At 32.0% G+C, this 16,126-nt stretch overlaps 1 protein-coding gene across 4 annotated transcripts in view; it reads left to right on the top strand.

The window, feature by feature from the left end:
* The window catches only part of LOC114328226 (ral guanine nucleotide dissociation stimulator-like 1), a 417,649-nt gene that overhangs the window by 88,110 nt on the left and 313,413 nt on the right, over positions 1 to 16,126 (top strand). For 2 of the 4 annotated variants that reach the window (XM_028277020.2, XM_028277011.2), the window contains exon 1: positions 5,425 to 5,843. The exons of the other annotated variants lie outside the window; for them this stretch is intronic. In XM_028277020.2, coding sequence (XP_028132821.1) covers positions 5,631 to 5,843 — 213 coding nt within the window. In that variant the 5' untranslated portion in view covers positions 5,425 to 5,630. Of the gene's footprint in view, positions 1 to 5,424; positions 5,844 to 16,126 lie in introns of those variants that run through there. 4 annotated transcript variants of the gene reach the window in all.

Raw genomic sequence — 16,126 nt, 5'->3', positions numbered from 1 at the left:
TGTATTAGGCACGGGAAACACTATGTGTTTATAGCTTTTTTTAACAATCAAAAAATAAATTTTTAGCAATGCAAATATTCAAAACAGATATAATTTGACTTAAACTTTTAAAGGCGGTAAGCAGAATTGCTATTTTATTTTTTATTCAAACGATATTCGGGTTCAAAAATTGCAATTTTTCGATTTTTTGAAAGTTCAACCGCGTTTATCTCGAAAACTATGCATCCTACGAAAAAACTTGTAGGAACATTTTTTGGTTAGAATGACCCAAAAAATACAAAAAAATGTTTTGTTTTGCGAGAAATCGCTGTTATGTAATTCCTCAACTTCTTTGTTTATAACAATCTTATCGACATCCGGACCAACTGTTACCCAAAAAATTCGTGTTCTACGGGTCAAAATACATAAAAAAAACTTGGGTAAGTCCATCTGAATTAAGAAGGCCGTTGTACCCCCCCTGGCGACAGGACTATAAAGTTTTTTAAAATTTTTCTTAATAAAGAAGATCTGTAACCCTGTCGTTTTCGACATTTTTCAATAATCGCCCAGCATCTCGATAATGTGAGGAGCTATTGATGATTTAATTGGGCAATCGTTACTTTAACGAAAAAAGAAGTCATGACATCTTAACTACTTTTTTTCTATCTCCTCTAGTTTTCGGTTTTACATTGCAAAACATACCAATTTGGGACACACTGTACATATACACAAAAAGTGAGACCCTAACAATCCTGATCAAATAGTTAACTGAGACAACCGAGAAAACTCAGCAAAGGGGCGGAGGTAAATTCCTCACCAACCAGTAAAAACATATAATCCGACAGGTATTTTCCTTACCAAATTTAAGGGTTCCTATTAATCCGGTAGGTATTTTCCTCACCAACTCACTCAGGTAATAAAATAAAAATATAGATGTAATTTAAGAATGATTATTATGAAAGCATCCAAAATCCGAATAAAAGACATTAAATTCCTTACATTATAATAATAGTTTATAATATAGATAATAAGCAAAATGTATAAATTATTATTTAATATTTACTATTATACTAAGAGACACACTTTACAAAATCCATACAAAATTCATTTGATTAGACTGATATTAATAAATTTTCTACAGTTATTTTTCAATTTCAGTTTAACTTCTTTATCTTTGATAGGTTTAGCAATATGCAAACTTTAAATTTTAACATACGTATATATCTGAAATTCTTTAATTTATTCTAAGAAGATATATATGGATGGATGCGTATTATTTTTTTTTTATTTTTTTATTTTTTTTTTATTGGCTTTAGGATTAGACCATGCGGCCAGAAACAAAGTAAATAGTACATACATAAACATAATATATATCTTATCTAAACTATCTAATATATGCGTATTATAAAACGATGAACTAAAATGCGACTGAAAAGATTCGCAAGCATTCGTAGTACGAATAAGAGAAGAATTTGCCTCTGCTCACAAATATGGGGAAAATATGGTATTTTCGTCTACATAAGTTTCAACTAAATAATCAGCATATTATCTAAAATTTCATTTTCTGGTTTGCATGACATTAAATCAAACACAAAACAAGCTGATACGTCTTCTGGTTTTATATATAATATGTAAGGCCAAAAGTATGTTTGAGTCACTTACCTACTTCAGAATAATTTTGTATATTCTGATGTTAAATCAAGAGACTGATTTTTTTCTATACCAAGCTTGGTGTAGATGAAATCTAGAACCATGTATTTCAGTGTTCGGACACATTTGAATGATTGCATTATGTATAGCCTTTTCAAAATCTACAAAAACTTTACTAGGGGGGAGGGGCGATCAAAAATCTTCAAAAATTGCGTTACGTAATACGTGAACGCAACATTACGGTGCGTTACATAGGGGGGAGGGCGGGGTCAAAAATCTTCAAAAATTGCGTTACGTAATACTTGAACGCCCCCAAACTCAATTTTGAGAGCTTTAAAAATTTCTGATTTTAATAAATAAAAAAATTGTTGTAAGTTTCTGTTTTTTGTTTGGCAGTAAACAGTATATCTAATAAAGATATAATGCCCATATACATAATGCCCATTACTTAACCCAAGACTAGTGAATAATTGCAAATAATATGTGGTACAGCAAGAAATGTACCATACATACGAGAGGGGCAAAATTATGAAATAAATTCATTTTCTCTAAAATGGACGATTTTGGAGAAAAATGCCGAAACAGGTCGATTTTTATTTTTAAGTTACAATTTTTTGGCTTATATTTCATACTAGTGACGTCATCCATCTGAACGTGATCACGTAGTCGATAATTTTTTTAAATGGGAATAGGGGTCTTGTGGTAGCTCATTTGAAAGGGTGTTTAATTCTCTATTCAGTAATATAAACATTAACATATTTATTTGTACAGGGTTGCCAAAAAAAAATAATTCTTGGATTAAATTAAATGACACAAAAAGAAGAATGTATTTAATTTATTTGACTCAAAATACATTATATTGCTGCCAGAGAATAGAAAAAAATGTTTATTTGGCAAATGAACATTGCTTTTCGCTTAAATTAAATGTTCGAATTGCCAAGAGGCAGGTGAGAGGTTGTTTGAGATTTAATTTAAGTGAAAAGAAATGTTTATTTGTAAAATAAACATTTTTTTTTACTTGCTACTCTGACAGCAGTACAATGCATTTTGAGTTAAATAAAGTACATACCTACATTCTTCTTTCTGCGTCAATTAATTCAATTCAAAAATTATTTTTTTGCTCACCCTGTATAAATAATGATGTTAATGTTTATATTATTGAATAGAGAATTATTTTACCTTTCAAATGAGCCATCAAACGTGACTAGTATGAAATATATGCCACAAAATTTTAATTTAAAAATAAAAACCAACCTGTTTCGGAATTTTTTTCCAAAATCGTCCATTTTAGAGAAAATGAATTTATTCCATAATTTTTACCCTCTCTGTATAAAATTCAATGTGGCTAAAAGTCTTATATTTGTTTCACAACTAAATACAATTATCTTACTTTTGACGCAGTTTATAAAGAGAAAATTTTCCCCCTTGGTTGTTTTTTGAGCACAGCTCTTCACAAATTCTTGAACCTCATCAATATTGGAAGGAGGTTGACCAGGCATCATTTTTCGTCGATAAATATATAAATATATTTTCTTATGTAACTGACATCAATCGTAGTAATTGTTTCAGTCAAATTACCTGCAAGCTCTTGGCGTATAATTTTTGCTGGTTTTTCACTTAGATTCTCTTCGGATTTACGTTTACAAGAGTTAGAAACAATTTTTAGATATATCTTCTGACGATCAGGTTCATGATTATGGTGTAGGCTACTTCGAGATATTGTAAAATTTGCACCAATAGTAAACAATTTCGCACTACAAGTTGTTTTATTACACCTCCAGAACACTTCTTCACTTCTTAAAACTTTCATTTTATAAAAAATAAAATTTTCAAATTGTACCAGTAAAGGTTTACCGCAATTACTTTCTATTAAACATGCCATTTTTGTCAAAATTCCACTAAAAATAAAATACTATAATCAATTAACTAATTATTATTATAGGTACCTACTGTAATTTTATAGTAGATAAACAATTCCCTGAATGCCTTTTAGTAAAATCTACCTGAAAGAACCATTTCGGTTTTGGTGAGGAAAATACCTGTGGGATTATGACATACCCTTCCAAACGCAGGTAAAAAATTATTTTGGTGAGGAAAATAGGGCGGAGGTAAATTCCTCACCAACCATTAAAAACATATAATCCGACAGGTATTTTCCTCACCAAATTTAAAGGTTCATATTAATCCGGCAGGTATTTTCCCCACCAACTCACTCAGGTAATAAAATAAAAAGGTAGATGTAATTTAAGAATATTTATTATAAAAGAATCCGAAATCCGAATATAAAGTCGTTAATTTCCTTACATTATAATAATAGTTTATAATATAATAGGCAAAACGTATAATAGAGGAGTCAATGGAGTTTTTGCTTATGGAAAAAATCAAATAAGATAGAACTTTTTATAATTTCATTAAGAAATGTTAAATAAACAACATATCAAAAAGTAGTAGGTACTCCAAAAGTGGGTGCTTCACTTTTTATTAAACAAATGAACTGCGAAATTAATTGTTTTTTTAAATGCCGATGAAAATTATAAATTTTAGAAAAAAACTGACTTAAAAATTCTACGTAAAGAACCGAATACAAAGATTTGTCTAATATTAAATCTACAGCTTCTATAATTTTTTTATTTAGAACGCTCAAGTCACCCTTCTCACAAACATTGGCGCGCTTTATAGAAGCGTTCAACGCTGCGCGCGTTTGAATTAATTTATTATAAAAAATCACAAGGAAAAAGCTTTCCTGTAGGCTGTATACCATATAATACAAAAAACGAATAAAATCCTTTATAAAAGGTATATAATTAAAAATACCTAAAAAGGGCTACATTACAGAACTAGTTTTCGATTGGTTGACCAATCATTTTAGATAAGAACTGATGATGTGTGCTTACAAAATACCTTTTATAAAGGATTCTATTGGTTTTTTTTTAATTTATTATAATTTCTTAACTAATTGATGAAACTAAATTTTACAAATTGGAAACGAAAGAAGAATATTAAAGCTATCTTAAGTTGAAATAAACAGTTTAAATTGTTTCAGGCAAATTAGCTGCAAGCTCTTGGCGTATAATTTTTGCTGGTTTTTCAGTAATATTCTCTTCGGCTTAACGTTTACAAGAGTTAGAAACAATTTTCCGATCTATCTACTGACGATCTGGTACATGATTATGTTGTAGGCTACTTCTAGAAATTGTAAAATTTGCACCAATAGTAAACAATTTCGCACTACAAGTTGTTTTATTACACCTCCAGTACACTTCTTCACTTTTTAAAACTTTCATTTTATAAAACTTTCACTTAATAAAAAATAAAATTTTCAAATAGCAGTAAAGGTTTATCGCGATTACTTTCTATTAAATATGCCATTGCATATTAAATATGCCAAAATTGCAATTGTGACTAAAAATAAAATACCATAATTATTAACTCATTAATTATTATAGGTACCTACTGTAATCTTAGAGCAGGTAGATAAATAATTCCCTTGAATGCCTTTTTGTAAAATCTACCTGAAATAATCACTTCGATTTTGGTGAGGAAAATACCTGTGGGATTATGGCATACCCTTCCAAACACAGGTAAAATATTATTTTGGTGAGGAAATTACACCCGCCGCAGCAAAGATAGCACACACGGACTGATATGCACAACAATTTGAAACACCCTCGTAAAGCGCATCTCCTATTAAAAGCGCGTGCGCATGCGTGTAACGGTGCAATTACATACTGTGAGCGCACGCCGTGAACAGACCACGCTCTCCGTATGACATTTCGTTTGTTTGGTCGGCAGGATCGCGTTTTAGTTGATCGAAAACTACGCGGAGAGAAGTGCTCGCTGCTCAGTGTTCGTTACCGGCTCGCCATCACGTTGGCCATATCGATTTTTGTCACTCACTTGGCGCGATTTCATCGTGCCTCAACCAGTGATTTTTCCTCCATTCAAACTCAAATATAATGAATTAAACTGGTATTGTTTTTGTGTCTTTTTTGTAAAAATCAATGTTGTTACCGACTAATTCCTCGCCGATAGGTTTTCAACAAGAACTTTATCAAAGTGTCACCGAAAAAACAAAGTTTTTTGCTTCGAAATGCGTGAACAAGAGTCCGGCGAAGGAAAAAAGTGCCGAGACTTTGAGAAGGAGCAGGTTTAGGTTTTGTGTGTGTACCGGGCCTCGCAAAAGTAGCAAAAAGACTGCCAAGTGGTATGTCAAGGTAAGGAAATAGTAGTTTTGTAAATGACATAAAAATAACAAATTAATGTTAAAGGGAATGAATGAAATAAGTCTAGAAATTTTGAAGATACACCAAATACAGTTTTTGATTGTTTTTTCAATTTAAGTATTTTTTTCGTAGAGACGATCTAAAAATACACTCCAGATCAGATGCCCTCTCAAATTTTTCAATTTATGACATTATTTTTAACGAAACAAACTACACTGCCCGGCACAAAATTCGGCCACAAAATATTTTTTAAGTTGTTTTATTTTATTTTGTTTCATAGTCCTTTCGCATTATCCCGGAGGCATTGACTCATAAACATGAATATCTTACATAGATGTTGGATTTATAAGATTGGAATGGCCCGAATGCAGCCCAGATCTGAATCCTATCAAGGATTTATGGGATGAATTGAAAATAGCTACTTGCCGTCGTCCTATACTATTATCACAATAAAGATGCACTAGAAATAAACAAACCAAGACACCTTGAATGTTACGAGGGGCACTCCCAAATCGTTATTTACAATGTATCCATTTTCGGACTAGGTGAATGTGGTTAAATTCTCTTAAAATTATCTGAGGAATCTCCTGTCTTCGTTTGTCGGTAGAGTTTCTGGACACCCTGTATAGTCGGTTCGCTAAACTCGACACAACTGGCTAATGATTTTAGTAGGTAATTTTTTTGTTTTTTGCGAATTTTGCCAAAATTGGCAAAATTACTAATTATTTAGTAATTATTAACTAATTAGTAATTATTTTTTTTGATTATTGACTAAAATCACTTGCCAGTTGTGTCTGAGTTTAGCGAACCGACAGTATAAGTATGAAATAATATTGTTTGGTATAAAAAATTATGGTCTGATATGTGCAATTCTAATGGAAAAAAATATTTGAAGATTTTTCTCAAATTATGGATACCAAAAACATTTTCATTTATAACTCTTTTATTTTTAATTTGACGAAGAAAAGTTATTCTTCATAAAAAGTTATTCATGTTCTAAGATTTATGATGCAACCAACATATTATATAAAGTTTTATTAATTTTATACGAGGTATATAAAAATATAAATTTAGATCAAGAGTAAACTACCTTTATAGTTCATAACATTTAAATTAGAATGATATAATTGCACATTAAAACATAATTATTAATTCTAAACTACTTTTCATAATAGCAATTTTCCATATTACGAATTAAAATACGTAAATAAACAAAGTTTTCGTTATGATAATGCTCGCATTTTCAGCTTATTAATTAAATAAACCTTTAAAGCAGTGTTTTTATTTACGGCTTTTACAAGAAAAGAGATATTCGGATAATTCAAAAAACAAAATCTTAGTAATATCTTAGAGATAATATGAAAAAGACTATGAAACAAAATCCGCCCTTCAATTGTTCCACAAAATTTTTTAAAGTTATGAAAAAATACCACGCTTCTATTCGCCCCCGTATAATGCGATCTTAGCAAAATATTTTGTTACCAAAATTATAACAAACGATATCAATAGGTACATAAATACTTATTTTTTCCTTCTGTATGTTTATTTCATAGCGATTTCCAAATAAAAATGATCATAACTCGTCACATAACTCGACATACCCTGTATAGTATTGTCAATATATTGTAAGAACAGATAGAAGAAATATACAGGATGTCAGATTTAAAAAATTATATGTTTGCTTTACCATGTAGTTATTAATTACCCTGTAGAATTCAGCATATCTTCCAAGCGTGGAAAATATCATTGCCTACATGTTTTCTAAATAACTTTTTTGGATACTCTGTACCATAATGGAATTATCCAATAGTGTCGCACTAAAAATTCACCCTGTATGGATATATTATTTTGAATGGCACATTGCACATTCACTAAGAACTTGATCTGGTTTTCTCATGGTTTTTATCTTAGATATAAGAAATGTATTTTAATTAGTCTCTTTCTATGATAATTATCAGCTTAGGTCGTATTGATGTATGTATATAGTATTTAAGCGCACTCCAAAATTAGGTCTGGATCCCGCGTATGAAAAAAAAGTTGATTAATAGCAAGCTGAAAATTTGTTAATAGCTTAAGGGTGTCTAGTCGAATAAACTTTGATATGTGTGAACACTGGAACAGGGGTAGTTTTAATTGTGGAACAGGTTAAAAATTTGGAACGGTCACAGCACGAAAACGGCACATTTATTTTGTCCGACAGAACAGACTTAAACTCTTCGAACAGAGATTAAACTCTCATGCAAAAATCAGACTGCTATTTATCACCAAATGGGTGTTTTAATGAGTGGAACATGTAGAACCTGTCAAATGACAGGAATTATGACAGGTAATAAATAGCAGTCTGATTTTTTCATGAGAGTTTAATCTCTGTTCGGAGAGTTTAAGTCTGTTCTGTCGGACAAAATAAATGTGCCGTTTTCGTGCTGTGACCGTTCCAAATTTTTAACCTGTTCCACAATTAAAACTACCCCTGTTTCAGTGTTCCCATATATCAAAGTTTATTCGACTAGACACCCTTAAGCTATTAACAAATTTTCAGCTTGCTATTAATCAACTTTTTTTTCATACGCGGGATCCAGACCTAAATGTTTTAAGGTGTTACTCTTATCTGGCTTGATTATAAGGGGTACTTATCGTAAGATTCGTAAGAGGTCAGCCTTTGATTTTAATTTAAAATAGAAATATCATAACACTCAGTTTGGAAATGCCCGATATCGCAATAACAAGGTTACAACGGTCTTTCCACAGGTCAGTTCAAGGCAAAAAAATATAAATAGCCCAAATATCTTCGAATACAACACAACATAAAATGCAAAATGATCAAGTCTTAAGGGTTTAAGCCTGTGAATTTTATACGCCTCAGACGAAAGACATTAGTTTACCAGAAATAGACAGATGTCAAAAGGCACATACATACATTTTTTGTTACATACCCAAATTGCTGCAATAAACTGGGTTTATTATCTAATTACTCTCTTCTTCTCCAGATGCCATCTCCTCTAAGAAGGTTGACAACCATCATGTCAATTTGCAATTTCGATACGGCTGCTCTAAAGATATCAACAGAAGTGCAGTGTGCAGTTAAACCAAGCTCTCAAATTGTTTAACCAGGAGATTCTTCAACAACTTCTTTTACCCTGTATTCTTCCTTGTATTATTAATTGCAATAAGTTATAACACTCGCCCCTCATGACATGTCCCAGATATTGCAGTTTTCTAACTTTAATTGTATTTGAAACCTGTTTATCTTTTCTAATTCTTCTCAACACCTCGACATTCGTGACTCTATCCACCCAACCTATTCTTAATATCCTTCTGTAGGCCCATGACGCGAAGGCTTCTAATCTGTCCAAAACATCTTTCTTTATACCTCGTAAGGCGGTGCGGGGTGCAATAGCACCCCATACCTCGTTTTTCTTACCTATCTTTTTTAATATTTTTTTTTGATTTTTGTCCATTTTTTATTCGCATTAAATTCAATTCTAAACACATTCCACTCATTACAGGTGAAAATTTCATATTATCCTGAATTGGGCGTTTTAGTCCGTTCTTTAACGGTAAAATATTGCAAAACCTCTGAATTTTAAAGAACCGCTTGGATTGACATGAAATTTGGCATACACATAGCTAACAAGTCAAAGAAAAAAAGTGAAATTGTGCCGATATGTGCTTTTGCCCTGGGGGTGGTTTTCACCCCTTTTTGGGGGTGAAAAAATATTCGTCCAAAGAAAGTCAGGAAATGGATAAACTGGCTAATTTTAAGCAACTTTTGTTCTATAGAGTTTTTTCACTAAGTCAATACTTTTCGAGTTATTTGGCAGTGAATATGTTCATTTTTTCAACAAAAAACCACGCTTCTAGACGGTTTTTCGCAAATAACTCAAATAGTAAGGATTTTGTCGAAAAAACATTCTTAGCAAAATTATAGCCTGTAAAAAATTTAAAAAAATGGTGTATATATCACGTCTCTACACCTAGTAGAAGCAGAATTATAGTTAATAAAAAATAGGTTCATATTCGTCAAATTCCAAATGGAATACTTTAACGTGAAATAACCAAAAATGAAGCACATTTCGGGGAAAACTCATTACGACTTATTTAAAGTGTTAAAAAAAGCTTCATTTTCGTTTTATAAAAAAAAAATTCTAGCATCAAAATTAAACAAGTTACGCTCAAAATAAAGATAGTCCCTTTTGGTTTTGGTAAAAAAATCGAGAAAGTCACCCCCTAATTAGTATCTTAACCCTGCTGTCCCGTTCGAGTCAACTACACAAATGTACTGTTCGGGTCAATATGACCCAACTAGAGTTTACGCTCCTTAATCGAAATAAAATATACTAATGGTGATAAATAAAACTTTATTAACAAGAAATTATGGTTAATTAAACAAAAATTATGTTGTTAATGCAAATTAAACCTTAATAACAAAAATAAAAGATATGTTTTTCTTTCAAAAATGCCTAGTAACAAATATCTACAAAAATTTAATTCAGTTTAAAACTGGGACCGTAATAAAAATAATGAACTTTAAAAATATGTTTATGATATATACAACATAATAATTAGTCTTGTTATCGTTTTTCGGGCAAGTTTACTTGTTAGATTGCCGATAGACGGTTCACTAGCATTTTCATCTTGTCTACTTATTTCTGATCGTATCCTTTTTACCAGTTCGTGAGAGCCCTTAGATATTGGTATATTTTTTCTGGAAATGATGACTGGTTTCATTAGTTTTTTCCAAATTCCTCAAGAAAAATTCGCCGTTTTGCCAGTTTATTGGCATTCCATTCAAAAGCTCCCATATAAAATAAAACTCCTTAGGGGGGGGGGCAGACGTAAAGATATTGCACATTATATTTTGTATACTTAGGATAACCATATATAATTTAAAGCACCCGAAAAGCCGGGGGGGGGGCACGGCCCCCCTCTCCATGAGTATGGGCTCCTATGAGTATCGGCGCCTATGAGTATGGGCGCCCAAATTGGATATTTATTGATGCTCATAACACGAACGCGTTGTAGGCAGAAATGTCCAGCAGATTATAAAAAACAATAATTGGCCAGCGATTTATCTCTTCTCACATGTATAATACGTGCCAACAAGTAATCTGGAGTACACTGCTCCCTTGTTGGAAGTGTAATATAAAATAATTTGGGGCTTTTTCATTTGATGAAAGTGATACATGATGCATCGATTCATGATGCAAAGTACTCATAAGAACAACATTTTTAAGAATATTGTCAACAACATTGGTATCTTGCGTGAAGCAAAAAAGACGAGCTATAAACTTCTTTATCCGCGATTTTTGCTGAAAGCTCCGGTTTATTTTACTTATAGTTCCCGGCATTGTATCTACTTTGTTTTAGAAGAAATTGTCCTAAATTTTACACGCTACACGTTACAAGCTTTTACACGTAATATTGTGGCCTTCCAAATTACTACTCAAGACACACATCACACGCATTAGTGTATAGATCTGCAATTTTAGCGAATAAGAAGTTTTACTGTTGGACTGTACCATTTGAAGGGAGAGCGGCCTCTAAAGGCAACTAGTTGCTTATCGACGGTAACATTTTCATCAGGGTTTAAAAATTTGGTACATTTTCTACCTATGTTTCCTTTTCACGTATTTTAGTAAGTTTATCAAAACGTTTCCTATCTTGTCTAGTAGTTTTGTTATCAAAACGTATTACTTGCAAACTTCTTGTAAATATACCAAGCGACATTGTTGATTGAAATATACTACGACCCGTTTCTTCATTCCACAAACTTTTAGTTGATTCACCATGGGACTTATAGACTCGAGCTAAAAATAAAAGACCAATGTATGCTTGGAAACCAACTTTATTCATGCCTTTCCAGTTGGTTCCAAAGACATGCTGTCCGTCCATGTTGGTGATATTTATAATTTGGTTTTCAACATCGCCCAGCTATATACTACAGTTTATTTTACAAGTTCTAGCTTGCAGAAACCTGTTTTTATTTACAGACGTATCTGGCTGACAAACACACAGGTACTGCCAATATAGAATACTGCCAACTAAACACACATATACAGGTAATTTTTCACGGTTTAAATACGCGGGTCATATTGACCCGAACGTGCCCTAGGTAACAATTTAATTTTTATAAAAAATATCGGGAACTTGATTATTTACCTCATATGCAATTGAAAGACCTCATATTAGGTAATAAAGTCACGAAACACCAAATCGTTACACCGCGTAATAATTTGTAAAATAAGAAATAAATTATTTTTTGGGTCAAATAGACCCGAACAGGACAGCAGGGTTAAATGAACTTAATCGTAACGACTTCACAAGTTTCTTTACTTGTGTATATATTGTTTATATGATCTGTAAGTTTCATCGGTTCAAAGTCCTTATTATTGAAAGGGCTGTAGTTCAAAGGGGTTGAACGAGTCACTGATCACGAATGTATGCAAATTTAGAAACACCAAATCTTAATCAATTTTTGTCTAACAGAAAAACAAAAAAAATACATGATATTCACAAAAGCAATGCTGACTTTTTTTGTTTTTCGAGATTTTTGGTATCTTTAACAATTTTTAAGTTATTTTGAAAAAAAGCATATTTTTCAAAATTAAAATTTTTAAAAATTTTACTTTGAAACCAAATTTTAAAAAAAATAAGCACTTTAAATCAAATAAACTTACAGACCATATAAATACAACATAAGTAAAATAATTTGTGGAGCGGTAACGATTAATTTCATTTAAGTTGCTAATTAGGTGGTGGTCTTCCCGAATTTTTTTTGCCAAAAACAAAAGGGACCATCTTTATTCTGTTCGTCAAATTCCAAATGGAATACTTTAACGTGAAATAACCAAAAATGAAGCACATTTCGGGGAAAACTCATTACGACTTATTTAAAGTGTTAAAAAAACGCTTCATTTTCGTTTTATAAAAAAAATTTCTAGCATCAAAATTAAACAAGTTACGCTCAAAATAAAGTTAGTCCCTTTTGGTTTTGGTAAAAAAATCGAGAAAGTCACCCCCTAATTAGTATCTTAAATGAACTTAATCGTAACGACTTCACAAGTTTCTTTACTTGTGTATATATTGTTTATATGATCTGTAAGTTTCATCGGTTCAAAGTCCTTATTATTGAAAGGGCTGTAGTTCAAAGGGGTTGAACGAGTCACTGATCACGAATGTATGCAAATTTAGAAACATCAAATCTTAATCAATTTTTGTCTAACAGAAAAACAAAAAAATACATGATATTCAGAAAAGCAAATCTGACTTTTTTTGTTTTTCGAGATTTTTAGTATCTCTAACAATTTTTAAGTTATTTTGAAAAAAAGCATATTTTTCAAAATTAAAATTTTTAAAAATTTTACTTTGAAACTAAATTTTTTCAAAAATAAGCACTTTGAATCGATGAAACTTACAGATCATGTAAATACAACATAAGTAAAATAATTTGTGGAGCGGTACCGATTAATTTCATTTAAGTTGCTAATTAGGGGGTGGTCTTCCCGATTTTTTTTTGCAAAAACAAAAGGGACCAACTTTATTTTGAGCGTAACTTGCTTAAATTTAATGTTAGAGACTTTTTGTAAAAACAGAAATAAAGCTTTTTTTAAACACTTTAAAAAAGTTATAATGGGTTTTTCCCAAAAAGTGCTTAATTTTTTGGATATTTCACGTCGAAATATTCTATTTGAAATTTGGTGAATATGAATCTATTTTTCATTGGCTATAACTCTGGTTCTACGAGATCCAGAGACCTAACGCATACACCATTTGTTTTACTTTTTTATAGGCTATATTTTTGCTAAGAACGTTTTTTTCGACAAAATACTTCCTTTTTTAGTTATTTGCAAAAAACCGTGTAAAAATGTGGTTATTTTGTTGAAAAATGAACATATTCACTCGCAAATAACTCGAAAAGTGTTGACTTGGCGAAAAAGCTCTATAGAACAAAAGTTACTTAAAATTAGTCAGTTTACCCATTTCCGGACTTATTTTGGACATATATTTTTTCACCCTCAAGAGGGGGTGAAAGTCACCCCCAGGGCAAAAGCACACATCGGCACAATATCACTTTTTTTCTTTGACATGTAAGCTATACGTATGCCAAATTTCATGTCAATCCAAGCGGTTCTTTAAAATTTAGAGCAAAAACCGTGAAAGAATGGACTATTTCTGATGTTCCACCTGGAGCTAACAGGGCTACGGGACAAGATCGGTGTTACTTATGTCGGAGAAAAAGACTGTAAGTCCCGGCATATAGTATTTTTACTACAAAAACGTTATTACGTAGGTCAAAATTTTTGACGTAAGAGAACTGTCAAAACATTAGAATGTGACTTTTAAAAAACCTGGCAATAATAAAAAGTCACATTCTAATGTTTTGACAGTTCTCTTACGTCAAAAATTTTGACCTACGTAATAACGTTTTTGTAGTAAAAATACTATAACTGTATTTTGTATAAAAACTTTGTGTTGCTTACTCTGTGAAAAATTTCATGTGTTTGTCTTGCAACGATAATTAATTTTTTTAAAGAAGAAATAATTACCTTGTTTGTACAATTATGTTTCATAGTATAATATATACAAGTTCTAATTATCTTTCAAATCAATTTCCCCAACGTTTACATATAAAAAAAAAATGGATATACGGAGGGGTTCAATGGATATACGGAGGGGTTCCTCGTGTATCCATTAAGGAACCGCCTTAAGAGGGTTAATGTCCAAGCCTCCAACCCGTAAAATAATACGGAGAACACGTAACATCTCATAAGTTTTATTTAAAAAGAAATTGTAATGTCCCTGCTACAAAATATTTTTTTCAGTTGGTTGAAAGCAATTCTTGCCTGTCCTATTCTTGCTTTAATGTCTCTTCGATGTATTGCTTATTATTGTACCCCTTTATTTATATTTTTCAACTTTTTTAATTTGTTCTCCATGTATTGTTATGCTTTATTGACGCTGTTGGGCTTTTGTAATTACCATAAATTGTGTATTTTTGTGTTTAGGGACAGTCCGTTTTCTTCGCTGACTTCTACTACCCTGCCAACCATTTGTTGTAAATCCTCAAGACATTCCGTTAATAAAATAGTGTCGTCGGCAAACCGTATATTATTCATTGGTCGTCCATTTAATTTTATTGCCGTAGTTAGTTCTTCTAGTGCTTACTGGATTATTAATACAATACAATATACATCCTCTGAATACAAATTGAACAAAGTGGGAGACATGACACAGCCCTGTCTGACGCCTCTCTCAATCTGTATTTCATTTGAATCTAGAATATAAAATATGGTACCAAGTCTGTATATTTTTTTTCTCATTTTTGTATACTTTATGCCTTGTCATGTCTCGGATTATATACCCTATATATTTATATTAGAGTTAGAGTGTCCCTATACTCAATTTAAAACGCGGCAACTTAGTCACATCAATATCACTATTGTGTTTGCTTATAAGGGTGAAGTCGTTCAATGACCCTATGAGATCTATTGTGCACCCTTGCTTACTACTTTCTTTGATGGGTGATTGTAGTGGATTTTCTACAGTAGCTGGTCTAGGGCCTAGACTCTAGGCCTACTTACTAGATATCGATAAATCTTGGTAGTATAACATGTCATAAACATCGTGAAATCTCAACTGCTTAGCTTACACAACAAATATGATTTATCCTTATTGTTGTGTAGTTAAAAAAACTAAATATTACAACGTGAAACAAGTTGTTAATATGTACAATATAAATCAATTACAAAACAACAACAGTTGTTCTGAATTACTATCCTGGTGTATAGTGTAAAAGGGAAACACAATTTGGTAATAAGAATTGAATGCATGGGATCTACTCAAACATATTCATCTACTCTGACAAATAATTGGGGAGAGTGACTCATAGACGTAACTTGATCTAGTTGTACGAGGTGCAAATCAAATACTATTTTACTACACATGTTCACATCATTCACGATTCATTTTTAGGAACATTATTGACTTTGTCTATTTCAGTGAATACACTTAAAGCGGGCTCCACACTCTCCCAAAGTTGACCGAAGCCGGAAGTATCTCTCTACACACTCGTTCTACTGCGCGAGGAACACATTCAAGCGGTGCGATACCGACAAAGATCCCTTTGACTCGGACGCCCCAGACCGACAGAGAACGGAAGTAGAACGAAGCGAGGCAAAGTTGCACAAGGTGGCCGTCTACACTCTCGTACTTGTTGAACCTCGATCGACTTCGGCGAGAGTGTGGAACTCACATTAGAATTGGAGTCCCATTTT

Source organism: Diabrotica virgifera, chromosome 7, assembly GCF_917563875.1.
Source record: "Diabrotica virgifera virgifera chromosome 7, PGI_DIABVI_V3a".
In the NCBI taxonomy this organism is placed as follows: Eukaryota; Metazoa; Arthropoda; class Insecta; order Coleoptera; family Chrysomelidae; genus Diabrotica; species Diabrotica virgifera.
The sequence above is the reverse complement of the archived record's forward strand: the minus strand, read 5'-3'. Positions and strand labels throughout refer to the sequence as shown.